At 48.3% G+C, this 25,654-nt stretch overlaps 5 protein-coding genes across 5 annotated transcripts; 3 read left to right on the top strand and 2 right to left on the bottom strand.

The window, feature by feature from the left end:
* Window positions 1-2,281: 2,281 nt before the first annotated feature.
* On the bottom strand, window positions 2,282-2,989 carry EsH8_IV_001445 (uncharacterized protein; the record flags this gene model as incomplete). Its single annotated transcript, XM_083266335.1, has 1 exon — window positions 2,282-2,989. One exon carries the CDS (start codon window positions 2,987-2,989, stop codon window positions 2,282-2,284), a length of 708 nt encoding a protein of 235 aa, XP_083125230.1.
* Window positions 2,990-9,872: 6,883 nt separating this feature from the next.
* Window positions 9,873-11,213, top strand: EsH8_IV_001444 (uncharacterized protein; the record flags this gene model as incomplete). Its single annotated transcript, XM_083266334.1, has 1 exon — window positions 9,873-11,213. The coding sequence occupies one exon, from the start codon at window positions 9,873-9,875 to the stop codon at window positions 11,211-11,213; it is 1,341 nt and encodes a 446-aa protein (XP_083125229.1).
* A 1,809-nt stretch (window positions 11,214-13,022) lies between these two features.
* On the bottom strand, window positions 13,023-13,414 carry EsH8_IV_001443 (uncharacterized protein; the record flags this gene model as incomplete). The annotated part of the gene is made up of 2 exons (XM_083266333.1): window positions 13,023-13,038; window positions 13,113-13,414. 2 exons carry the CDS (start codon window positions 13,412-13,414, stop codon window positions 13,023-13,025), a joined length of 318 nt encoding a protein of 105 aa, XP_083125228.1.
* A 4,652-nt stretch (window positions 13,415-18,066) lies between these two features.
* EsH8_IV_001442 (arylsulfotransferase family protein) lies at window positions 18,067-19,786 on the top strand (the record flags this gene model as incomplete). The annotated part of the gene is made up of 3 exons (XM_083266332.1): window positions 18,067-18,634; window positions 18,689-18,754; window positions 18,816-19,786. The coding sequence occupies 3 exons, from the start codon at window positions 18,067-18,069 to the stop codon at window positions 19,784-19,786; spliced, it is 1,605 nt and encodes a 534-aa protein (XP_083125227.1).
* A 3,660-nt stretch (window positions 19,787-23,446) lies between these two features.
* Window positions 23,447-24,952, top strand: EsH8_IV_001441 (uncharacterized protein; the record flags this gene model as incomplete). The annotated part of the gene is made up of 8 exons (XM_083266331.1): window positions 23,447-23,475; window positions 23,788-23,859; window positions 23,907-24,050; window positions 24,103-24,154; window positions 24,208-24,408; window positions 24,465-24,652; window positions 24,708-24,771; window positions 24,824-24,952. The coding sequence occupies 8 exons, from the start codon at window positions 23,447-23,449 to the stop codon at window positions 24,950-24,952; spliced, it is 879 nt and encodes a 292-aa protein (XP_083125226.1).
* Between the last annotated feature and the right edge of the window lie 702 nt (window positions 24,953-25,654).

Below are 25,654 nucleotides of genomic sequence, written 5' to 3'. Positions count from 1 at the left end.
TGCACACAAGTATTCCATCAATCCCACTGCGTAGTATTCAACAAGAACAAGTCCCCCATTTAGCCCCCACTTACATCTTTCAACCAAAACATAGCTCCAGGTACACGGGTTCACGGAATGCCGAAAATTCGGAATATCGGGAAGCCAGAACGGCGGTTATCGATAACCGTAGATATCGCCTCGATATCATTCCATCGCGGGCTCATCTTCATCACAGCGGAATGGGATTCGTGTCCGACAGATCAATCAATGTCCGAGTGAATCCGAGCCGCTGCACGTGTTTGATGCGGAGTTTCGTCAAAGTGGGGTCGAACGCTAGTCCACAGTAGGACATGATCACAAAAAGGGTAGGTCTCGCCTACATAGTACAATAAGCAAGACTGCCAATGCAATTCGCAAAAAGTATTCCGAGAGCACGTTCCCACAACGGCACAACGAAATACCCCGAGAATCCGTTCGTTGACAAGGGTAGTCGGCCTCAGCGTACAATAACGAGGCAAGTTCACCAACTCCCTATACCGGCGGTGGCACCGGTGCCAATGGTGCTGACTGTTTACCCTGAGGTTGGACCATGTCTGGTATAGCTTGATTGCCACCATTATACTGCCGATTCCATCGGGCAGAGCGGAAGATCTTCTTTGCGCTGATGAGGTTCTTGACGCTAGGTAGTTTGGGAACATGGGGCGCATTGCGTCCACCAGCAGCACGGATAAGTATTTCGTCTCAATGGTGAAGTGATCAGAGAGCTGGAACCCCGATCTTGGGTCATCTTAATGGCCCAGCAGCGTTTCTCCTCGTCCCACTGTTGATGAGTAACCTGAGTACAGAACTGGTCACGAATGTTGTAGTGAGTGGCAATTATCTCAAACTGGTCGCGAATCTCGGCGCCATAGGAGTACTTGTGCTTCGGCACATGGCCAGTCTCCTCAAGCAGCAGCATATGAACGTATGCCTCCACGCCCCACATGAGTCCGGGATATCAATTCCAATGCCACGTTCCGTCAAATCCGCCAGCCGTGTCCACGAAAACAATGTCCTCGGCTTTGAAGCCAGCATCGAAGAGACGCACTGCATCTTTACTATATAGCCCTGTCTATCCCGTATTTATATATACACTATATGCCAACTGTATATAAATTTTTAACCTAAACCCTACTGGATTAATACACTACAACCGCTCTACTACCTACTACTCTTTTCACTTAAACTAACTGTTACCCCTAAAGGCTACTACCTACTGCTTTTTTTACTTAAACTGACTGTTGCCTCTAGGGGCTACTACCTACTGCTCTTTTTACTCTTCTATCTTTACTTCTACGGGCTTCTGCCTACTGCTAATTTTACTAATATAAACTTTCACCCCTGGGGGCCACCACCTGCTGCTCTTTTCACTCTTCTGTCCTTGCCCCCGGGGCAACCACCACCCCCGCCTGCCCACTCCAACCTGACCCCGACCTGACCCTGAGTCGACGGCTAAGCACTGGTTTCCTCCAGACTATTCAACTTATTAAAGAAACATAATACCAACTAACCTACTACAACTCTTTACCTTACACTTTAAAATAACATTTATACCTCTTTCTCTCCCTTAAGAGAAAAAGATAAAGGGAAAAGGAAGGGGTCTACTATTATACATAATAGTAAAAAGATGTAACTAGTATAAAAATAAGACCTTCTTTTTATTCTTTAGTAAAAGGAAACAATACTACTATATACACCTATAGAAGAAGGATTAAACTAGCCTAGCAAATAAGGTCTAGAAATCAATACAACTCTAATCCAACCCTTCCACCAGTCACTCTGCTTCAATATACATCTTTAGCTCTAGACAGCTTCTCTAAATTACATAGTATAATCATCAGCATTGCTGTTAATGAAATCAATCTCCCTTTCCCTGAAATCATCTTTAATAATCGTACATCCGCTTTCTGCATACTGTAACATCGATTTCTTCTCTGGCTCCCACACCGGCCAGTTGGGAAGATTGTCCAAACCATGAGTATTTGGATCGAGACTATTCACAAATGCGATGAATGTTGACATCATGTTTAGTGAGTTGTTTGAGACGGTAGGTGAGATATCACCAAAGGTATTCAAGTCAACTTCAGAAGTATGGAACGAGCCGAGCGCTGCAAGCCTAGAAAGGTTACCAAACCGAGGCAGACTCTCGTATTGGTTAAATGGCTGCTGATCAAGAAGATACGTATACGCCTTTTGGCGTTGATACGTATGCTGGAGAAGATCACGGCGGCCGGACTGGAACTGGTCTATGTGTTAGAACTCATGATGATTCAATTTGGAATTTTAATCTTACTGTGTAGTCACCAATAGCAGCGGAGAGACGCTTGTACTGAGGACCGAGAATATAAGAGTCGCCTGTATCGAAAGGTGAACCCTGAGCCGGATCTTGCGGCCACAAGTCTGTGAAATTTTTGACTTGTTCATCAGACAGATTGTCGAAAAAGTACGTTTTAAAATATGTTTGAAACTCCGCGTCTGTGGTCAGGTTAAGGCCGGCAATAATGCTAAATATGGTTCCTTCGTCCTTCACATCGCCAATAATGAACGGAACCTTTGCGACATTCCCTGAGCGGAGCAACTGGTGAGGTGAGGCTTTGAGGAATGAGCCATCAGGTCGTGGGTACCAAGGGACCTGGGTAGCTCGGTATGAGACCAAGCTCGGCAACTGTTGAGATGCGTTGTAGATCAAACCATAGTCGGCTTTCCTCAGGCAATCGACCTTATCTTCAGCTTGGCCACATCCAGATTGCTCAGCCACAAAGTTGAATAAGTCCTGCCTGTAGTGGTAGTTTTTCAACTTCCAAATGCCACCAGAGGCCATGATGGCGCCTCGAAAAAGTCCATCGTTGTTGCCATCGTTTAAGATCATGTGAATCGCGATCGATGCAGACCCAGCACTTTCGCCGAAGAGAGTAACCTTTGTGGGGTCGCCTCCAAACGCGCGAATATATTTCTGGATCCACTGCATGGCCACACGTCTTTGGCTACAGTTAGTCTGGAGGTTGAAGCAGAGGGACCTGGTACTTACTGGTCTTTTAACATCAAGTTGGCTACACCTGCGTCTGTGATTTCCTGAGAAGCCAAGCCTCCGAAAGGGCCCAGTCTATAGTTTGCTGAAACAAAAACAATTGGTTGACCCATCTGGACCGACCTCTCCACAATCCTTGCTCCTTGGTATATCATATCCTGAGAAAAGGTTTCTGTCAGCGAACAGCTATGAAAAAACCGAGTACTATGGAAACTTGCCGACAGAGGCGTAGTTTCCGTTCCGACCGCACTTGCTCCCGTGCCAAAACCGCCGCCATGTATCCAGAGGAGTACAGGCAAGCCGGTTGTAGAGTTCAATCCTGCCGGCACCTGGATGTTGATACTTAAACATTCTTCTTCTTCAGTCACGGTTCCTCGAGAGAGTAAAGCCGCAGCATCAGACAGAATCCCTAAGGCTTCTTCTGGGATTTCATTCAAAGGAGGGCTGAGAGGTTGCTGGGGACACTCAGGACCATACTTGGTGGCGTCTTGCACACCTTTTAGTTGGTCCGCCGCACCGATCACTCGCGGGTTCTCATAACGACCTGCTTTTGCGAATGGGAGACCAAGAAAGCTGTTGACTCCCGTGAAGTTGCTGGTTCCGCGAAAGGTACCATAGTCCAGGTTGATATGCGGCGCCTCGGTCCGAGATAAGCAAGACTGCCCGGCACTCAGTGCAGCAGCACCGCCGCACTGAAGAATCAGAAAACTCAGCTTCATAATAGAAATAAGGTCTTTGGTGAAACCAAGAATGAGTCGACATGAATTGGAGAACATTTAGGGGACACGGAGGACAGGATTTATAAAGAAATACAGGTGAGATTTCGCAAGGTTTTCGATTATTGTATGAAGTCACAATCTAATTACCGAACACCGAGTGCAGTCCACCCTTTGGCACATGCGGGTCATTCTATGGGTTAGAACAAATATCCACAATCTTGTTTGTAGCTCGGATATTACCCTCCCCGCCTAAGTCCCGAAAACAAAGTTAAATAATAAGATAAATTTCTCCGTGCTTCCGAATTCACGCTCCATTCAGTAAGCCAAAGCAGAGCCGGCGTAGCTGTAAAATCTTTTTTATGGGCTTCCCGATCCAGCGCTTTATATCAGCGACAATGCGTTGCGAAGTGCAGCTATCCCACGAAATAGCTTATTGTTTTGGGACAGAAATGCGCGTTGTATTCTTTACCTTGTGCCTTAATTACTCTATATTTGTTTCGTGCGCTGAACGATAGAAATTTGATTTGGAGCCGGTTATACACAGTTTATCGTCTCTCCCTCTGTCACTAGAGGGTTAACTTCAGAGCGGATGAAATTTTAGATGAAGTCTGCTTGACTACCATTATGGATCCCTACTATCTGCTGAAAGATATACTTGCTTTGAAAAGAAAACAAAAGGGTTTTAAGGGCATTTGCACGTTATAGACACCACTATGCTAGCGACAGAAATACACATGCCCTTTATTCCTCAGGTGAAGAAGGCTTGTCACATGCATCATTGAAGCAGCGCTACACAACACCTCGTAGTTAGGCATACGCCAATACGTGCCTTTCAAACTGTTTCATTAACAACTAGTTTTAAACTAGTTAATGCAAAGTAAAACTAGAAATATACACAGAATACAGTAACGTCACAATTGTTTGACCAGTACAAAATGTTAATGAATGGCTGAGGGACTCAGGTTACAAGGCAAATTAATCAGGGATATTTCAATAAAAGCCACTCAGCCTAAATCAGGTTTCTAGACTCATTATGTGGATCTTCAGGTGTTTCGAATCTGTAATTCGCATCATCTCCGGCATTGAGTGCTAGAAAGTAATTCAAACACCTAAATACAACTTCTCAAGCCGAGTACATCAAAGTATTCAAGTGTACTTTGCAACACAACTGAATAGGTACAATGAGGAAGCACTGATAAACTCAAGACGATTTGTTTACTCATCATGCAGGAGCCATCGGATTTGTGGTTATCCGCTTTGACTTTGTTGTTAATGTAATTACGCTAGTTGTTTCCAGCCCACTACCGAACACCGAACACCAAAGATACCATTGGTAATACTTTGGATTTCGGTACCAAGCCAGATCCGCCGCGCTGTCCTCTACCCCGACCTCGTCGCTGTTGTCGCTACTGTCACTGCGATGACCGTCCTTGTCCCTGCCCCCTGCTCTGCCACTTCCTACCTCCTCCCTCTTGACCACGACCTCGTCTGCCCATAAAAACGCGCTCTTCTGGTCCGTCCTGTGGATGATCCCTTGTACCCCACCTCCCGCGGCAAATACCGGTGAATCGACTTGACCTTCCCCGTCTGCCGGTAATTCTTATGGTACGACGTGGTCGTCGTGCATGCTCCCCTGCCCGGCCTCGTCCCCGACCATCGTCAACTGCGCCAACAACCCACGCGCCTCCAGCGCCAACCCGTGGAACATCTCGGCCAACTCGCACACCCACACCTGGCCCCGTCGCGTGTCATGCCCGTGTCGTGGATGGGGGTTGTGGTTGCGACAGAGGCTTTCCACCTACTATGCAGTGGTTCCACCTACTATGCAGTGCCTCGACAGTGGCTGTCTTGGCCCATAGGGGGTTCGTAATGATCGTTTTGTTGATGGACGGGATGCCACCACTGCCGGGGACCAGCACACATGTGGAAGACACAGAAGAGACGGGGAATAAGCCGGCGGGCGCCGCGTGTGTCACGGACGGTCGCGGAGACGTGGCGTGCAGGCCTTGGTGCAGCGAGGGAGCGACCTGTGGTGAAGCACTCGATACGGCGTGAGATAAGGCTGGAATTGCGGTTTGCACCAAGTGCCCAGACCTCGCTGACAAGCTGCAATCGCCTCGCTATATGCCCCAGTTATATGATATCAACTGCTCTAGCCATTTAGAATAGTGTCTGCTTGAGCTTACAACGTGTCGGACTCTACACTAGTGTTGAGTTTTGCGTCGCCTGTTGCATCCCAGCCTTCATCTTGACCTCTAACGCCTTCACCCCTAGCCAGGTCAACGTTATCGCCATTTGAGGTGCCCTCATCCGCCTGCTTTTCCTTACTCTGCCGCTTGATGTAGGACAGCTGGGTCGACAGCAAGTTTTTATAGTCCTAGTTCCTATTGTAGGCATCCTTACTAGCTAAGTAAAATGGGTTTCTTTAGCCTTAGTAAAAATGGCGTCAGTCCGACCTGATGGGATACAACTTACTAGCCTTAATGCCAGACCACTGCCAGGCAGTATATGGCTTCTAACTATGCCAGCTATTGCGCTAGGGTTGGCTGTTATGTCGGTGTTTTGGTTAGTACATTAGGGGGGTTAAAAACACTTAGGGTTACCACTACAGTACAAGATCTTCATTTATATGAAAACAAGGCCCGGCCACTCAAGAATACAGTGTGAATAATAATACATTAGACTGTTGTCGGTCTTCGGCACTTGACATGCCTTTAAAAGCCTAACCTATTTCAGACGCACACTAAACTGTACAGACTACATTTAAGTTTCTCGGAGTTCGGGGCGGGGTCTATAACTGCGCAATTAACCGGGCGGCATGCACCATACAGTAATCCTAATGTGATTCCGCGTTGCTCAGAGTTCGGATGATTGTCAAGATGTATTTTGCTGACGCCCTATTATATGCGTGCCCACTACACAGGCTTGCAGACAGGGCGCCGCGTAAGACCGCCTCCTCAAGATTTGCCTTCCGTTAGGAAAGGTTAACTTCTCCATCCGAGGCGCGAGCAAAGGGAAAAACAAGTCCCTATGCCTTGCTTCCCCCCAGTCTCGCTCTCTATAATTGGCTCGATCAAAAATCGATCCTCATTAGCCGGAGATCGTCTCTAGCCAATCAGCGCTCTCTATCTCTGTTCCTACCAATCAGATTCAAGATTCCTTCCCTATGCCCAATCATCATTTAGGGTTCTCTTCCCGCTCTGTCTTGGTCGATTCACCCTGCCTTGCCTGCATCTTTACTGCCAAATTTGCAGCTAATGTATTTGCTGAGGCACACAGAGAAACCGACGATATCAGCTTCTCTGGTCATCGGGGTGACCAGAGAAGCTGGGAATTAATATAAAGATGAGGTACAGAAGAGAGGCGTATGGTCTACTGTTTTGGCTCCGTGCACTCCAGGTTGGTTCAACGGAGAAGCCGATGGTACATTGCGGAAGCAAGAACCCGAAGAGCAGGCTACTTGTCTACGGTCGGCTCCTTTTGGTTCAGGTATACTTGACTTCAAGTAGTTGGTTTTTGAGTCCATTTGCAAGGGAGACCTGCAAGCTTCCGAAGCGAGCACTTGAAAAATTTGCAGTAATTCTAGTCGTACTAGATTAGTTACACTAGTAGATAGTCTTGCAATTGTTAAAACAACTTATTTTAAAAATATTCAATGCGATAAAGTACACTAGTCTAAGGTGGATGCTATTTTGAGTGAAGTTCACAGGCTGGTTGACCGAATCTAGTAGTTGCTGTTTTGTGTTCACTTGGTAATCTTCGATGAACTCATTGGTAACGACTCTCCGTTTGTGGAATGTTTCCTAGTAAAACACTCTAGCCATCAACCGGTGAGCCTGAGGATGCTAGATCGCATGAAAGGATCCACCCGTTTTTCGTGGAATGACCTCTGAATCCAAGCGCCACCTGTCTCGCGAAGAACGTGTGACAACTTGAAGCCATCGAACTCTGCAATGCCACTAGCACGCGTCCACGCGCTGCGTTTACCCTTGTAATATCTGACAATACTGTGGAAGGTGTAGCCGGAGACAGCTTTGTAGAAGTTGGTACAGGTGCCGATGAGACCTTCCACAGCTAGGCTTGGCTTTGGGGGTTGGGTCGGCGCGGGGTTAGGTGATAGGGTGGTACTCGGCCCGCCGTCGCTGTTCCCGGGTTACCAACGCAGTAGTATGTATGTGCCTACAGGCTACTGCAGACAGAGCTGACAGTGGGAATCCATTTGAAGAAGTCGGTAACACTGACCACTTTATCGATAATAACCGGCATCATGTCCATGGTGCCACAATATGTCGATTCTCTGACCATGTATACTTGGAGACGCATCTAGGCGGGATCTGCCTGCTAGCTGCTTGTGGATGGGAAGGGCAAGATAATCGTGTGGGCGATCTTGGCCAAGCCGGCTTGCGCCTGCGAGGAGCTGGACACCGTGAGACTACAGGTGTTCTCTCTATCCCAGCCTAGACACAGATCAGAGTTCTTTAAGCAGGTCGGATGGACTTTACTGGAAAAGGTGAGAGACAAATATGGGCCTATGGAGCCGAAGTTGGGATCATAATGAGTGGACTTTTCAACTACATCCCTCTCTCTAACTCTCAACCGTTACTGTATATAACTTCCTACCTTCCTGATAGAATCATTTTAGCTGGTCTAAATATATTTCTACAGCTGGCACGCTACAAGTAAACTTTATGTGCATGAGCCTACAGAAAATTATTTGGGCTACGCGTTATATACGCAACACAGACACTCAGGATTTCGCCACTTAATGTTTCGTTCAGATTCAGTCAGGACTAGGAGTTTCACAGTCGTCTTCTCAGACCCGAGTCTTTTAAATGGCTTTTTGAGCTCCCATGAGCCACTCTGACTAGGAAATACCCTTCTGGCGACTTTTTTCGAGCGAGTTGCTAAAATTTTAAAGACTTTCAATTTGAGGCTCTGGCTTACAAGACCTCCAATTCTACTGTGAGGAGACCCGAAGGTATCATTCGAGTCAAGAGGCTCGCCTAGATAGTGGTCCAATTTTCAATGTGAGGTATTGCGGTGGCCCTCCCGTGAGAAGTTCGAAAAATTGGGCAGCGAAACCATAAGTTACTTTGATCTTCCGGCCATCAATTACCTTTAGCGACCCCCTCCTTCACTCTCTATCTCTTGCTTTCTCTTCGTCTTTAAATCTTATCCTACACTTAATCACTAGTTCGTATTATCTTCGCAGTTAACTATCTGAAACAGGTTTGCGAATTTCAATCTTTACACTTGTTATCTTTTCCTAATTATACGTGCTGGAATATTTAAACTACCCTGCATTAACAGTCACGGGCCGTGAATTAAAACCGAGGCCCAATCCATTGTTCCGCTAGTTTTTCTTGGACTCTATATGCCCTCAGCTCGCTGTTGCTATGCTATGGCTTTACTGTACTTACTGTAGTGGTTAGCAGCAGCAAGCAGGGGGGATTTCCTAGTCCTAACCCGACTGGTGGCGTACGGCTCGGGGGGTCTACTGCCACTCTATTATTCAGGGGCGGCCGAATCACCGACCGTCCCAAGATCGCGCAAGTGGGGTGAGCAGGGTAAGCTAGGACGAATGAGACCAGTCATGACCTACGTAATTCAGATCATTAATTAATTAAAAAGTGCATAATATTCGTTTATGTGTTATTAGACATAACCAGCATTATCCCTATGCAACGTGTCTGCTTTGACCCCTGTCTTGCTAGTGCCTCAGTCATCAAGGTGGAATGCGCTGGCTGGTGGCACCAGCTGGTAGGAATATAGGCCGCATTTTTTGACACCAACTTGAATCATTTGGTTTCCCCTGATGCCCCTTTTAGCATTTTCGCCGTTTTGACAGGCAATAATGGCCCCTGCATTAATGCGGTCCCCGGGCCAATTTTGTTTATTTCACATGACCTCCACCGCGTTTTCTCTTCAACTAGATGTCGGCGTTAAACTCCGGGTTAACACAACTGTCAAAAGAATAACAAGCAGGCAGGATGTCGAGCAAACGGAAGAGCGGCGACTGGACAGATCCGCGACGGCTTCCTTCCGTCAGGGAGAAGCTGTCGGGCTTTGTGCGACGCGGGCGTGGATTGGCAAAGAAGACAACGATGTCGGTGCTCGGGGAGCCACGACACGAGCGAACATCACTCGAGGGGAGTCAGGAGGCGTTGCCTCAAGTCCAGGTGCAAGACTTTGGTTCTTCAAGCCTTGACATTGACTTGCAGACGATGGAGGTCTTCCGCATTGCGCCGCAGCCGAAGAAAGAAGCAGAACAACAGCAGAAGCCTCAACGAACCTTGTCCTCATCGACGACACCTATTGCGGACATGTTCGCCAGAAAGGTCACAGCTATTGCGCCCGAAATGGTCAACGAGCCTTCACTTCAAAAACCTTGGCCAGCACTCAACCCATCATCCGTAAACAAGCCCGCCAGGGTCCCTGTCGATGGACTTCTCCCTGGCCTTGCTCCCTCGCATACAGCACACGTATCAAGCCCTGCTGTACACGTAAAGATCATCAACTCCAGTCATACTCAATCACACACGAGGCCCTGGCCGCCCCCTGAGACGCCGCGCGCAGTTGCGCCCATTCGTACTCAAGTTCCCACTACCTCGGACTCAAAACAGCCCAACAGAGCGCAGCTTCGCGAGCCACGGCGCGTGGCATTTGTGCCACCGAGTCCTGCCCCTATCACGACGTCAGGACCTATCACCGGACCCCGCCAAACTGTCCATACTGTTGCTGGGCCGCAACGGCTTCCGCAAAACGCAGAAAGTCGCTATTCAACGCCTGCAGCGATGTCTTCGTTGAATAAGATGCCTAATCTGCTGCCTGCAGAAGACATCCGAACGGATCGGAGAAGGTCCTGGCAGCCGGCGCCGACATCGCGGCCATCGGGAATGCCAACATCATCCACACCACCGTCCGCGTCGGCACCTTGGCGTGGCCTCCCCAATCAACGAGCATCAGCACGCCTTGGCACGGATCACCTAGGCTGGATCCGGGAGCTCGAGGAGGGCAAGAAAAACAGATTTACCATCAACGGCGACCTCCCTGTACTGAGGACGATGCAGGGAGGTGTGGCGGACAAGCTGGCCAAATTCGAGACAAAGCAACAGCAGCAGCAGCAGCAGCAGCAGCAGAAGCAGGTACCGCTCACTCGGTCAAACTCAACCATGAGCCGCGCGTCCTCGGTAGCGGACACTTTCTCCTCCTTTGGGGGCATTGCTACGACCCGGTCGTCACTTGATAGTCATCGCACATCGTCCGTTTTCTCGCATTATGACGACTCGTTTCGCGAGAAGATGGAGCTCATCACCAGGAATGCCAACCGCATGGCGGCTGACGACAACGAAGAAAAACCTGCTTTGACACGGGTCACATCGACCTTTGTGTCAGTTGAAAGAGGGTATAGGCAGGCATGCGTTGACAAGGCCCAGGCGGTTTGAGTTGGTGGTTCTGGGCGACGAGGGGTTTTTTTCTCCGAGATTTGGGTACAGCAGAGCTGCATGTGGAGGGTTCGACAACAGCAGAGTTCTCTACCTCGCGTGGTGTTACAGCGACAATGCAGAGACCTGGTGCAGCACTGAGCTCTGCCACGAGTGTCTGACCAGGCTTAAAGTTAAGCTACTATTGCGTAGTTTTTCAGATGATAATGATAAGACGTCCCTCATGATAAACCAAGATGGCTTGGACATAACGTTTGAGAGTCGAGCCATATGAAATTGAATTTGGTTTCTTCCTGAGATTTTGTCTGCTGAAGTGAAAGAACATAGTTGGTTTACACGCTTCTGCCTGGCTGGCGTTTCACATGTACGTTAATTTGGACATGCTCACACTTACCTTCTAAAGTATGTTTTGACCCGTTAGAAGACAGTGTCTGTAGCAAGGATCCATCCGAAGTGAGTCCACTCTCTGAAGCTGAACGTGCAGAGATGCCAGGGAGCGTCACTACACTAGATGGGAACCAGCCCGGCGCGACCCGGCTGACAGACTACTAGATGCTTCACCAATCACCTCCATCCCACCAAGTGTGGCTGTGATGCAGCAAACCTACAGTACCTTACATAACGAATCGGATTTGCAGAAGGCTCAGCCTGTTGCATCCAGCTGCATGAAGGCGACAACGGCCTATGCCTCACAATAAGGGCCTCATCCCACGCAGGTTACGGAAAAATGGGCAGCTAACCCCGCTCCTCACACTTCTAACTTGCTCGGTATCTTGCGGCAGTATCATAACCATCCTTGCTTTTCAACCGTATCTTGACGTTTCCCAGGCCCGTTGAGGCCATTCGCACTCGTATCGCATAAGCTGGTTGCGACTGGGCGGCCTGGAGCGAAATTTCGACGCGAGATTCTTCGGCTTTTTGGCGAGAACAACTGCAATATGCTCAGCAAGAAGGCTGTTAACGCTGATATACGCTCCTATGTCGACCACGAGCCCCATCAGCGGCCTGATTTCATAGAGAAGAAAACACCCTATGATCTTTTGGAACAAATACTCAACCAAGTTGGAGACAGGACGGATTGGATGTAGGTGTACAGGGTATATCAGCATGTGCTGCCAAACTGGGACATTTCATTCAGGTTTCGATGGGCGGTTTGCCAGCTGGACAGCCTTGCCAAATGTCTCCACCCTCAAGCAATTAGAAAAGCTCTACGCATTTTGCCTCGGGACCTAGATGAGACGTACGAGTGCATGCTTCAAAGCATACCGCCGGAGCTCAAAGACGATGCATTCCGTCTGCTACAGTTTCTCGTCCATGCTAGACGACCATTGACTGTATCGGAAGCTGTAGACGTGATTGCCACACTGATAGAGAAGGGACAAGGACAATTCAACGCCAAACGCAGACTACTTCTCAACGACGATATACTATGCTACTGTCCCAATTTGTTGTCAATTGCTGAGGTTACACGAGACGAGGTAACTGTAAAAGAAGTACAGCTAGCCTACTTTTTAGTCAAGGAGTACCTATTGAACCAAAGCCAATTCACTATTGAAATGGCCAGTAGTGCAATCGTGAGGACTTGCTTCACCTACATTAGAGGCATTGATTGTAGCCTCCGCACCATAGGAGGAGACTTCCCTCTAGACCGATACGCTGCGGAAATTACAATGGAACATGCCCGGTTGGCAGAATCGTCTAACGAGACTGTCCAAGAGACAGTAGCTTTCTTCCAAGAAAAGGCTACGGTTGAGATATGGAGGTACTTGTATCAGCCTGATCAGCCTTGGAATGATGAGCCCGAAATTATTAACGGGCAAGGCCTCTATTATAGTTGTCTTAACGGGCTCTCAAGGGCATCCGGGTGCTTGATTGATAGAGGCGCAGACATCAACGCACAAGGCGATGAGTGCGGCAACGCTCTTCAGGCTGCCTCTTGTCACGGTCATCAAGAGACTGTGCAGCTTCTTCTCGATAGAGGCGCAGACGTCAACGAGCAAGGCGGCAGGTACGGCAATGCTCTCTACGCCGCCTCTTCTGGAGGCCATCATGATATCGTGCAACTTCTCCTCGGTAAAGACGCAAATGTCAATGCGCAGGACGGCGACTACGGCAATGGTCTCCAGACCGCCTCTTCTGAAGGCCATCACGAGACTGTACAGCTCCTTGTCGAAAAAGGAGCAGGTGCATAAGATAAGCATTACCAAACATTAAATGCCAAAAAAGTAACCGTTTCTGGAGAACGATGACTGTAGAACCAAAGGCCGAAAGAATAACTAAGGTTGTCTAAACTTTGCAAGAACGGATGGGAGCCAATTCAGCATGCACAAATTGAAGATGATGAGAGAGCCAATAAGAATCCAGATGTTTGCCCAATGAACGTACAGCACAGCATGTATCAAGGTAAGCAGAATCTTACCTTAATGCCAGGCGCACTGTGAGGATGCTTGAAACCAAGGAGGTTGAGAATTTGTGATTAGCAGTCGCCTTCTAATCTAGCCAATAGTCTACTAACGGTCTCTTCGACAAAAGATACTAATTCTTTAGTTTAGCTTACTTGTCAACCCTAAATATTATAGAAACAATTAGATGTAGTATGTCTTTTACTTCTTCTTATGGTTTATTATTTATGTCTATAACCTGTCAGGAGCTTTTTGCATAAGGTAATAGAAAAAGATAAATTTAAGAACACCCTGCAATTAAGCAAGGCCTTACAACAGAGGAAAGATTAGCTATGTTTAGTAGCTAGAGAATTTTAATTTGGCTATTAGAGAGCAATATTGCGTTTATGGTTTTAAAGAGTGTAATTATTAAATGCGGCTGAGGCTATAGCTGGGAAGGGTTTTAGGAGCAGCGAGTTGACTCTAGAATCATCTTTAACTTTATTCCTTACTTATTTGTTTTGGTAAATACAAAAACCGGCTTCCATTGTACAAAGCCATCGTATAGACCTTATCAGTTTCCCAGTCATCTGCCTTTGAGCCTCCCAGTAGAACCCCTAATTACACCATCCCAAACGTGAAGCTAGGTCCCTAGAACTGATGCAGATCGCATTTGCACTTCTGACTCATGCATACAACTGGTCTTTTGTAGGGGTTTCGACCGGTAGACTTGAAAAAGACCAGTGCCGTGGCTCGGCGAAAGGTTCTGCTACAACACCCCATTGCAGCGGTTTCTCCCACGCCTCTGTCTCGTCTGTGTGAGGATGGCAAGCCGCGGATGTCGCTGCGCTGCAGCTGCTAGCAACAGGCATGATGCCCGTTTAAAACTCCCTGGTTTCAGCCCCTGGTGGTTCCTGCATCCATGATGCCGGCTGTGCGAGAGAGCTTCAGTCATCAAAACAGAAGGAACTCCTCGGCAGCTTGTTGCCGTCCTCCAAGATCTAGCTCTCCATCCATAATGCCGTACACGTAAGCCTCTCCCTTTAATATCCACCTACGAATTGAAGTACTAGAATGTCGTTTGCCATCATACTCCGTTATGACATACGGACAATGCCCTCCGCAAGGTATAAATATCGTGTCCCTTATCTTCGTGTGGCTAGGACACAGGCCGACGTAGCCCGTTTCCGAGAGAAAAACTTTGCTTGCAAACATTGACATCATCATGTTTGTGTATGCAATCTGTTCCGTACTTAACAGAACTTCAGCAGGCCGAAGATTTATGGCAGCGTCTTTAGCTACTTCGACTGCCTTACGCGACTCCTCAGTTGCCCTCACGACTTGTTCCATAGAGTTTGTTTCTTTGTCGCCAATAAGAATGCGCCAAAATGCGTTTTCTCTGTCCTGCTTTGAGTACCGGGAATTGTTAAGAGCCCACCTCAGCTCTGCGAAGCGCGCAACAGAAGCCTTGGTTTCAAATGATGCGTCTGGTCCTGCAGCCCAATCCATGCCCATGTCTTTTATTCTGTCGACTCGAAATCCCAACAGATGCAGGGTTTCAAAGGATATCTCAGGGAGACATCTGAAAAATGTCCCTTTACCTGCATCGAAAAGTTCTGTGTCGTTTATCGAGTCCTTGAATCCCAACCAGGGGGGTCTTTGTTGTATTGACCAATCCGCAACCCAAGACGGAAGAGTTGCCTCACAGTCGGGGTTCCGTAGGCGGCAAACGCTGAGGAGATCTATATGGCCTTGTTTGATCAAGTGCTTGGCTGCCGCAGTGTAGAACCATATCCAAGATTCTTTCTCTTGTTCCATGATCTTTGACAAGAAGCCGCCGTCACTGGCCATTCCGACGAGGGCACGAAATTTGTCCACCTTATCTCGGCACTGAAGTGGTCTAGAACTGTCTCCAACATAAAGTGTTGTAAGTAGACTCTTGACTTCAAGAGACATTTCACCCTGGATATACTTTTTTCGGGCGCCTAAAGGCTTGGTGGGCTGTATGTTGAGTGTGAAGATCCAGACGCCAACCCGAGCCCGGAAAATTCCAACTCGAAGTAGGTTCACGACAATATTTCTAGCCTTCCTTATGGAGTTTCCCTCTTTCATAATCCATGCCATCAAGAAAAAATGAGCTGCCCATATGTGCTGCCAGGAAATACGGTGAGTTTTGCCACAAGCGAAAACAACGCTGTCTTCATTGCCTACGCCGCTTTCATTCCCACCACCACGGTTTTGGGCTACAGCAACTTCCTGGACCACCCATACTCGTTCGAACCAACTTTTAGCAAAAAGGTCGAGAATATCTTTGACAGATATAGAAGGGTGGTAGAGGTTGGTGAAGCGGCCTTCCACGCGGGAGATCATTTTCTCTATGCGTTGGCGGGCTTGGATCAATATTTCCGTGTTAGGCCGGCTTGCAAAGTCTGGCCAGTGCATTATGTCTTTTTCGCGAAAGTTCATGACTCCATATTGGTAACTCTCGCTTCCAATGCTTATCAAGTGATTCATAGCCCTGTCAGTCCTAGTTGTGCTGTCCCCTATGTGGACCAGGACCTGCCGAGCGCATCGATAAACGTTGTCCATATTGTCGATTTGGTGTTTTTTTTCTGAGTTCCGAAAATCGAGAAACTGCCTTATACATAGAGCATCTATCCAGATTGGGAAGTCTTGTAGTTCCCTTTCTAAGTCGGTAAGTGCTAGAAAGAGATTCCGTGTGACGTACACTTTCTGATCGTTAACAAGAATATGGTGCCCATTCCTCTCATCTCCCCAGCAATATGAGAGAGCTATATAGGGTTTAGAGGAATAGGGCTCTTGATCTCTCCTAGAGGAGATCGTGACTTGTTCAAGGTCGAATGAAAGTAGGGTGCCAGACATATAGGGACGTTGTCGCAAGACGCGAATTTGACCAAAACCCAAATTCGACGGGTAAATAAACTGAGGGTTCTGAGGATCTATCGGCCCTTCAAATGGCGGTTTGGAGAAGAAAAACCCCATCTTTGTTTCGAATGTGCAGGACGCGTCTAAAGGGACGAGTTGGAGATGACTGAGATTAATGAAGAATAGACAAGCGGAATTGTACTAGTCTTTTAATGAAATACATCTAACCCTGCAAGGCTTTCTGCGAGGCTTTCTCCGAGGCGAACCAGCTGTCTTAGACTGCTCCTTTAGTTCACGCAGGCTGCCACGTATCAATGTTTACGAATTTATATCGCAGGCGGGAGAATACGAAGGCGCCAAGCGCGCCACACGCTGGAAATAAGTGTAAGGAATCTATACTATAAAATATCTCATTGGTCAAACTATGTTGAAATTATTTTGTCTCTAGTTTTGTGCATATCATTTGAAACTTCACCAAGACATTCTATATTTAGGTGACGCCACGCTGGCCAAGCAAGTTTCTGCGTGAGCATCTGTTGCTTTCAGCCGTCCGCCCGCTCCCCCTCCCTCTTAGAGTCTACAACAAGCCTGCGAGCCAGGCCTACTAGAGAGCTTCCCTTCAGGTCGGCAGACACAGCCGTAATATACAAACCGGAAAGTATGCTAGAAATGTAGCAGTTAGTTATAAAACTCTAGTGTATACATTTATGCATTAAACTGTCTCCTGCTGATTACTAGCCTTGTGGTTTAAATTTCATCTCGATACAACAAAATACACCAGCTCACCGGCTTAGGTTGGTTTAGTTGCTTGTAATGACAGTCTCAACCCTAAGAAGGATCTAGCCACCTAAATCAGTCACTTTATGTCGGAGCACTAACTACATATTACGATCAGATATCCGACAGTGGTGCAATCAACTTGTAATTTAGATCTAGCATAACGACTTGAAGCTTATATAACCACTGTTCTAGTATCAAACTCAGCGCTCTGTTAGCAGAAACACCACTGTTGGATATCTGATTGTAACACCGGCCGCCTTTTGTGGCCGTAAAGGCAAGAGTGGGCGCGCGCGTGCTTACGCTCTCTCTCTCTCTATCTCTCTCTCTTTTAAGCTGCGCCGGGAAAAGTAGGGCGCGGTGCCCGCGCTCTCGTGCTCTCTAGGTTTTTTTTAAAAAAAATAAAAAAATATTTTTAGAAATATTAAGTTTAATTTAATTTAAATGTTTAAGTCTAACCCTTTTACCTATATTAATAATTAGGATTAGTCGCTAATTACTTCTATCTACTTGAGGTTGGATACTGTGTGACTAGCTAACTGTGCTTGTTAGCGGACATCGCTGGGACTCGGCGGGTATCGGTTATTTGTGGCTTTGGAACTGCGGGTTTAACATCCCTTAACCGGACAAATGGTCGTAGGTAGCTCTAGTTTCCGGCGGCATCCGATCACGCAAGTTTGACCCGCCGCCATAACTTCCAATTACGCCCACTTAACGAGATGGTCAAGTGCCTATATATAGACATGCAGTTTAGTAAAGGTGTGAATCTCTTGTCGTCCGCTGTCACCTGGCCCTACCCTACTTACACCATGAGGTCATCTATCTCGTTTGCACTAGCCGCTTTCTTTGGCTTCACGGTTCTTGTCGCCGCCGATTGGCAATATCGCTCCCGACCCGACCTTACACCACCTCGCCTTAATATCACAGTTCCGGCAAAAAAGGGCTTGGTGGAGCAAGGCCTGATCTTTGTTGCGCCTTATCCCGGAGCCAAAACTGGGTCAGAGGGACCTGTGCAACCCACTGCCTATATTTTCCGTGATGATGGGGACCTAGTCTGGTCTGGTCTGGGCTACTTTGCCGGGAATGTTGCCAACTTTGGCGTTGAGACCTGGGCAGGAGAACAGGTCTTGAGAGCCTTCCAAGGCCAGAAGGCCGAAACGCTCGGTCGAAGCTACGGTTATCACATCCTTTTAAACAAAAAGTACGAGCCTGTCAAATCAGTCCGAGGATGGTCCCACAAGCTCGGCTCCGCTCATGAATTTCGGATTGTCGATAATAAATTTGCACTTGTCGAGACCGGAAGTACAAAACCCATCGGACTATCTTCCTGGGGCGGTGGCGAAGGGCAAGATTGGATCATATCTACTGGCTTTCAAGGTTTGTCCTTTCACTTGTAGCATGGCTCGGACTTGTAGCGCTCACAGCTCCTAGAACTGAACATCGAAACTGGGGACGTGATTTTCGACTGGGAGAGTCTTGACCATATTGATCCCAATGGTAACCACCCCACAATCTCTAGCTGTCCGGTATAGAGCTAATCTTCTGATATTCGTCGTAGAAACGTGCAATTCGCTCTCACTGGAAAACCTACCACCCGTTACGGGAGTCGACTCGTCCCACGCTTGGGACTATTTCCATATCAACAGTGTGGACAAAGATAATGAAGGTAACTATATTGTATCTGGTCGCCATACAAGTGCTATCTACAAGATCAACGGCACGACTGGCGATGTTATTTGGACTCTGGGGGGCTCACGCTCGTCTTTTGATATCAAACACGACACGCAGTTCGCATACCAACATGATGCGCGACTACTTAGCCGTTCCTCAGACGGAAATATTGAAGTCATATCCATCTTCGACAACACAGCTGCATCTGCATCTCTCAAAGACCAGATCAGTCCCTATTCTCGAGCACGAATTATCCAACTTAATCACTCTGACAGCACGGCGACAGCCCTCCGCACATATCCCGCCCCTGATAGTTTATCAGCCTACTCTCAGGGAAATGCACAGGTGCTTCCAAACACGAATGTCTTTGTCAACTGGGGGGAAGCAGGCGCCATTACAGAGTTCAGTGAAGACGGCGAGGTCCTGTTCCATGCATATCTGGATTCTGGCGGTTATTCAGTGCAGAACTACCGAGGATTTAGATCGAATTGGACAGGTAACCCGAGGGAGGAGCCGGTGCTTCTCGCCATATACGGAGCTGCGGCTGGCGAAATCGATGCATATATCTCTTGGAATGGCGACACTGAGGTGGCGGTCTGGAAGTTTTTCGCCGAACCACTCGAAGGTCGTAACCCGGAGCGCATCCTCCTTGGTCAGGTCCGTCGGACAGGTTTCGAGACGTACCTCAAACTGGAATCAAGCACGGTCAACGGAGAGATTCTGGTGTCTGCACAGGCCTTAGATGCGAACAACAGGGTCCTTGCGAACACAAATTCTGTGGTCATCTTACGGAACCCGCTAGGTCCATCCGGCCTCCCCGGCAAGCCTTCGCAGGAGGTCAGCTTCGAGGAGCTATGACGTCCAGACTAGAACCAAAAATTAATAGAACGACTGTGAAAATTTGCCCCTGGACGTATCTATATTAGGCTTTGTAGACATCTTAGGGAGTTTCTGGTCGTGAGGCTGGGAATTTGTGTTTGAGTGTCCACCAACGACAGCCATCGGATCTTTCACGATTATGGGCAGAAATGGCGTGATTTTTTGGACCCCCTTCTGCCCTTTCGATATATTCGCCCCCAGACCAAATGATTTCGCGAAATAGGACGAACTATTCCACAAGAATCTGCGAGCTTCAAATGCATTATTAACTTCTTCACAGTAGATCGGTTGTCTCAGTATTATCTTGTACCGTGCGATGCCTCGATGTTTGACTTGCAAGCAGAGAAAGGTGAGCCCTCATGCGCTTCTTCTCTCCCGGCCACAATTTGTGTCTAACAGCCATCCGCCAAGGTCAAATGTAATGGGGGCCCGGTGCCGTGTGGAAACTGCCAACGACTGCAGCTCTCATGCATACCGATCCCAGCGAACTTTATGTCTCCACCATCCATTGACTTAGTTCAGCTTGTGACTCCCACCCCATCCATCACTGAGGCTGGGACCAGACGGCGACGCACGATAACTGCCTGCAATGTCTGTAGAGCCCAAAAGTCCAAATGCTCCGGCCATCGTCCCACCTGTTATCATTGCAGACGCCGCAACTTACCCTGCTTCTACCTGTTGCCTACTTCGAACCGATGCATGGAGCAGCAAACCCGAGAAGCCGATGAAGCAGGAAATAAGGAAATCAGCAATGTTGCCAGGTCAACAGCTCCTCAGCAAGCAAACAGTGTACAATACGCGATCGGTACGGCGAGCGCATTCGACGCCAATTTGGATCGCTTGCTTCTCAGTCAAGATGTGATCCGTCAGCATATAGACGCCTTTTTCGACCACGTCTACCCTCTCGGCCTTGACTTCTTCCATCGGCCCTCGATCATGGAGGACTTCTACGCCGGAACATTACCGCCCATTCTATGTGCATCCATATCCGCCGCATCTGCCGTGTTTGTTTCTCAGTCCCGAGAAGCGCGTCTCCAATCTATTCAGTGGGCGAAAGAGGTCGAGGGATGGATCATGGAGAATCTCAATGACTTCAAAACCCTGACTATGCAGCTCTTGGCCCTTTCTATCTTTCAGAATTCGGCCTATCGCCAGCTTGGAAAAGCATGGATCATGGTAGGGATAGCCACGAGACAGATCCTGGGTTCCCAGCTGAACACGGACCGCCCAGCAGCCGGCGAGGGCCAACTCAATGCAATCCAGAAAGAGTGCCAGGGGCGACTTGTATGGCATACCTGGAATATGGACAAGATATTATCGGCAGGCGTGGACGATTTCACTACCTTTCCTGATCGCTCAATGCGTTTGCCTCTTCCAAGTCCCGAGTATGCGTTCCAACTCGGTCTTGTCAAGCCGGCAGCCAAATTGACCGATGGCTTCAGAGGGCTAAAGTCACTTGATACAAGCGCGAGATCCTATTTACTTGTTCTCTCGAATATTCGCAGTCAGATTTTCACGTTTGTTCAATCTCAATACATCTCTTCTCCGCCCGGAAAGTCAGAAACTAACGTGGTATAGGTCGAAGAAATCAGTGCTACGCGATAGCCAGACTGATTTGTCTTCCGGATCAACTGAGGAGGCAATCAAGGTTCTTCTGGGGTTGCAGACGACGCTGGAAGATTTCGCCAGCCACCTCCCCGATCATCTCGAATTATCCCAACGCAACATCTTTGCCCACTCAACTAACACTGAGTTTGCAGCATATTGCACCCTCCACACTGTGTACCTGAGTTGCAGATGCGAATTATATCGCACATGCCTCCCGCGGCCATCTGGAGAAGCTTCTATATCAACGTTCTTGGACCATGCCCCCGCCGATTTTGTTCGAGAGTGGCGGAAGCTCGCAGCCTCTTATGGCGTTGGACTGGCGAAATGGTGGTATCACCTTCAGTATTTAAAGTCCAGGGGTGCCTTACAGCTGAAGAGTAACCGTCTGCCCATCGGCCTTGGATCTGGAACCTTGGCATACGAATGCACCAAGCTTTTGTTGGCTGCTAAGGGAATGAAGCTCTATGAAGGCATCTCCGATCCGGTGACCAAGCAGCCTATTGATATTAACGATGAGATTATCCGCAAACTTTGCCAGAGCAACATCACTCTGCTGAACGATCTGGCCACGCTCACACCTTTGGTAGCTGTGGCTCAACGAGACATCAAGAAGATGGTTGAGATGCATTTCAACACTCATTACGAATCCCAACGGGATACGAGTCACATCCCCAGTGACTTAGAGAAAGACAAGCTTCTATATAGACATCACCCTTTGTCTCAGACATTCAGCCGCAGCCTTTTGGAAGGAGAACAAATCCCAATACCGTCGGTGCAGCAGAGAACTAGCCCGCCTGCCCAGGTCGACTGGGTGGCTTCGGACTCGGCCTTAACCAGCCATCAGCATCAAAAAAGCGACGCCTCAGACGTGGCACCGACGCTGCCATCTTCCGTTGCCAACAGGCCAGCCATGTCGACGCTCGAGGATGATCCTCAGGATGACCTGATGGACACAGACTACTTTATCACTCCATCGGAGTTCGATATGGAGGGGGAGATGTCGCGATTTCTTTTGAGTGATGAAGGGCAGGCCAGCTCAATGTCCCCTATTCCATTTCAAGATATATTTGAAGTTTCTTGGTAAGAAGCAACAATTACCATACATAGATGAAATCCGGGTTTTCTGAAATTCAGCACGGTTTTGGTTGCAAAGTGCCACATTAGTGACAGTGTGAACTTTTGTATTGCGAATTCTCGCACCGCCTGAATCAGTCTCCTCCAGCGCTCGCGAGAATTGTGAAATGAGCTTTCCCACAAGGGACTTGAATCTTACCAGCCTCATTGCTCTGCAAGTTCCTGATTATAGAATACCTAGGGAGGGATGATTTTCATACGTCAAGCCGAGTGGGTATATCGCGCTCCGTGCAGGACATCCCTCCGACATCCGCCGACATCAGCCGACATCCACAAGAATTTTCACTTCCAATTCAAGCTCCATCTCGCGTTATCGCATTGTGATACGGGGCCAGGCCCGGCGGAGGGTGTTTTTCGCCATGCTCAATTGAGCTCTTGGATCTCAGGCGATGTTCTAGGAATCCCATGAGGTGTTCGGGAGGCTATCTGACGCAATTTCTCATTCTTGCTCTTCTTTCGATTTTGCACTGACAGGCTCTGACACACACCCCCCCCCCACCCCCAATGGCGTAACCGGCTGTCGCCGGGAGAGTGTATGAACAAGCTAATGGCCCATTAACTCGTGCGACACAAAACAAGCTGTCTTTTCCTCGGATAGCCGTTTGTTTGAATGCATCAACTCTACAGATAATACCGACACATTGAATTTGACTAAAATGAAGGGCTCAGATGAGAAGCAGCTCCAAACGGAGGTTCCGAGCCAGGACGACCCGGTTGGGTTGAACGATCCCCAGCTAGAATGGGCTGAAACTGAGGAAAAGGCCATTCTTCGGAAGTAAAAATTCGAATTCCGTTTTGAGAAAAAGAGTTGAAAATCTGATTCTATCTAGGATTGACCTCATTGTCATGCCATTGTTGATGGCTGGGTTCTTTACCTTACAGCTGGATCGATCAAACATGTACAAGACTGGGACCTTCAGCGTTTGGTGGCTAAATGCTGACCGATCCCAGCGCCAATGCCTTGACCGACTTCTTCCTCAAAGACGTTGGTATTCAACAAAACGAGTTCAACATTGGCCAGCAACTCTTTGCTGCGGGAGTTCTCGTCCTCCAGGTAATCTCTCGCGACCCTTTCTGGCTTGACACGACATTTTACTAATCCCGCCCACCTTCGCAGCTTCCAAGCAACCTCATTTTGTACAGGGTAGGGCCGGCATGGTGGCTAAGCTGCCAGGTTATAGCGTGGTCCGCATACAATTGCTAAGTGTCATGACTTTCCAGCGCTGACACAGATCTAGGGGGCTGGTTGCCACTTTTCAGGCATTTCAACACGGCCTAGGCGCATTCTTGGCTACACGGTTGATTTTAGGGTATGTGCTCTCACATGCGAGAGGACTCGGGCACTAACATATCACAGCATAACCGAGGCAGGATTTGTTCCGGCTAGTCTCTTCACCATCGGTCGTTGGTACAAAAAAGACGAAACCACGAAGAGGTTCGCATGGTTTTTCATTGGCAGCGGAATTGCGAGCGGCTGCTCTGGGCTCCTTGCATATGGAGTGTAAGATATGAGTCTTCGCGGCGTAGGCGAAACCCACGCTGACATCTTGCAGCCTTCATATGAGAGACATTGCCGGTCTCAGAGGCTGGCAATGGCTGTTCATTGTGAGTCACCATGGCGCACACTGGAGTCGGGGGACCCAAGTTAACGGTTCCAGCTCGAGGGTACACTGACGGTCCTCGTCGGCATTGCGTTCCTCTTCTTGTTTCCTAAGGGCACTTCTAATCCTGTTTCGATATTGGGCATCCGTTTCTTCAACGAACGCGAGGCTAGGATCCTGACCGAGAGAGTCCTTCGTGATGATCCAGCAAAGGCACAGCCAAGGCTCTACGTCAGCTCGGCGGAATTGAAAAGCGCGGTAAGGGCAAGACGAAAAATGACGGATGGCAATATTTTTGGCTGACAAGTCTTTAGTTAACCAACTGGCGAATACTGCCGCACATGATGCTGACCATTTTGGGTCTCGCTCCAACCACGGCCTTGGGCTCCTATGCTCCCACTCTCATCAATCTGTACGGTTTCGACAGACTGAAATCCAATCTTATGGTATCTGTGGGCTCTTGGCTTTCCCTCCCCTTTGAACTGGCTTGGGGCATCTTTGCGTGAGTCGAACATCTATCATTCTTTCACTTGTTGTGTGCTAACATGTGTGGGTAGCGACTGGACTGGAGTGCGGGGACCGTGGGTTTGGTTAGGGACGCTGATTCAGTTTGGTCTCTTTGTGAGTTCATCAGCTCCTTTCGTTAGTTCATACCATTAATAACACGCGATAGTTGGGAAACCGTCTAGTCATTGACTCGGACAGCAAAGAGCTGCGGTTTGGTATCCTTGTTGTTTCGATGGGGTTCTCAAACACATTCCGTAAGTCACCCTCTCTTGGCAAGTCTGACGAGCTTCTTTGACAGATAAGCTAGATGTTGTCAATACTTCTTGGGTTTCTCTCAACTCAAGGTCTGCTGGCGAGAGAACAGTTCAAATGGCACTCGTTATCATGTCTGCTACTAGCTCTGGTCTTATTGGCAAACAGCTTTTCCGGCAAGAGGATGCACCTCGTTATCAGAGAGGTTGGTCCGTCATAGTTGGTTTGACTGCCTCTGCATTTGTGGTCGCCTCGATTGCTCTGGGTCAATACGTCCTGTTGAATAAGAAAGGGAAAAGGCAGTACCATCTTTAAGTCTGCTCAGAGACAGATGAAATCGTCTCGTCGGATTAATGGCATTATAGCGCTCTATTTACGGTCATGTAATCCAGGGGTCTGCGGATTTTGATGGCAATTCGGACTCTGAAGGAAACGGGGGCATGTATTGAGGAAATCTCCCTTTGAGGCTCCTTGTCCGGATTGAGATATACTGTGCTACCTCTGATGAGCAGAATCAAAACACTCCTTGATTTGAAGCTGAGAAATGCTAGTTAGAGTCATCTAGCGATGTCCCTGAGTCCCTTTTCTTAAGCACATAGAGAAAGAAAATGATGTGATCAGATAATCTCCATTAGGTCGTCGTCAGAGCGGTTGAGGAAGTGGGCGTCGTGCTGGTAACTAAAAACTAATCCGTCGAGAAGCTTGAAAGAGGATTTCTTACCGCTGTGCTGCCAGATCTTGTCAC

The sequence above is a fragment of the Colletotrichum jinshuiense genome, chromosome 4 (assembly GCF_051148585.1).
Source record: "Colletotrichum jinshuiense chromosome 4, complete sequence".
NCBI lineage: Eukaryota > Fungi > Ascomycota > Sordariomycetes > Glomerellales > Glomerellaceae > Colletotrichum > Colletotrichum jinshuiense.
This window is presented reverse-complemented; position numbering and strand designations above follow the sequence as displayed.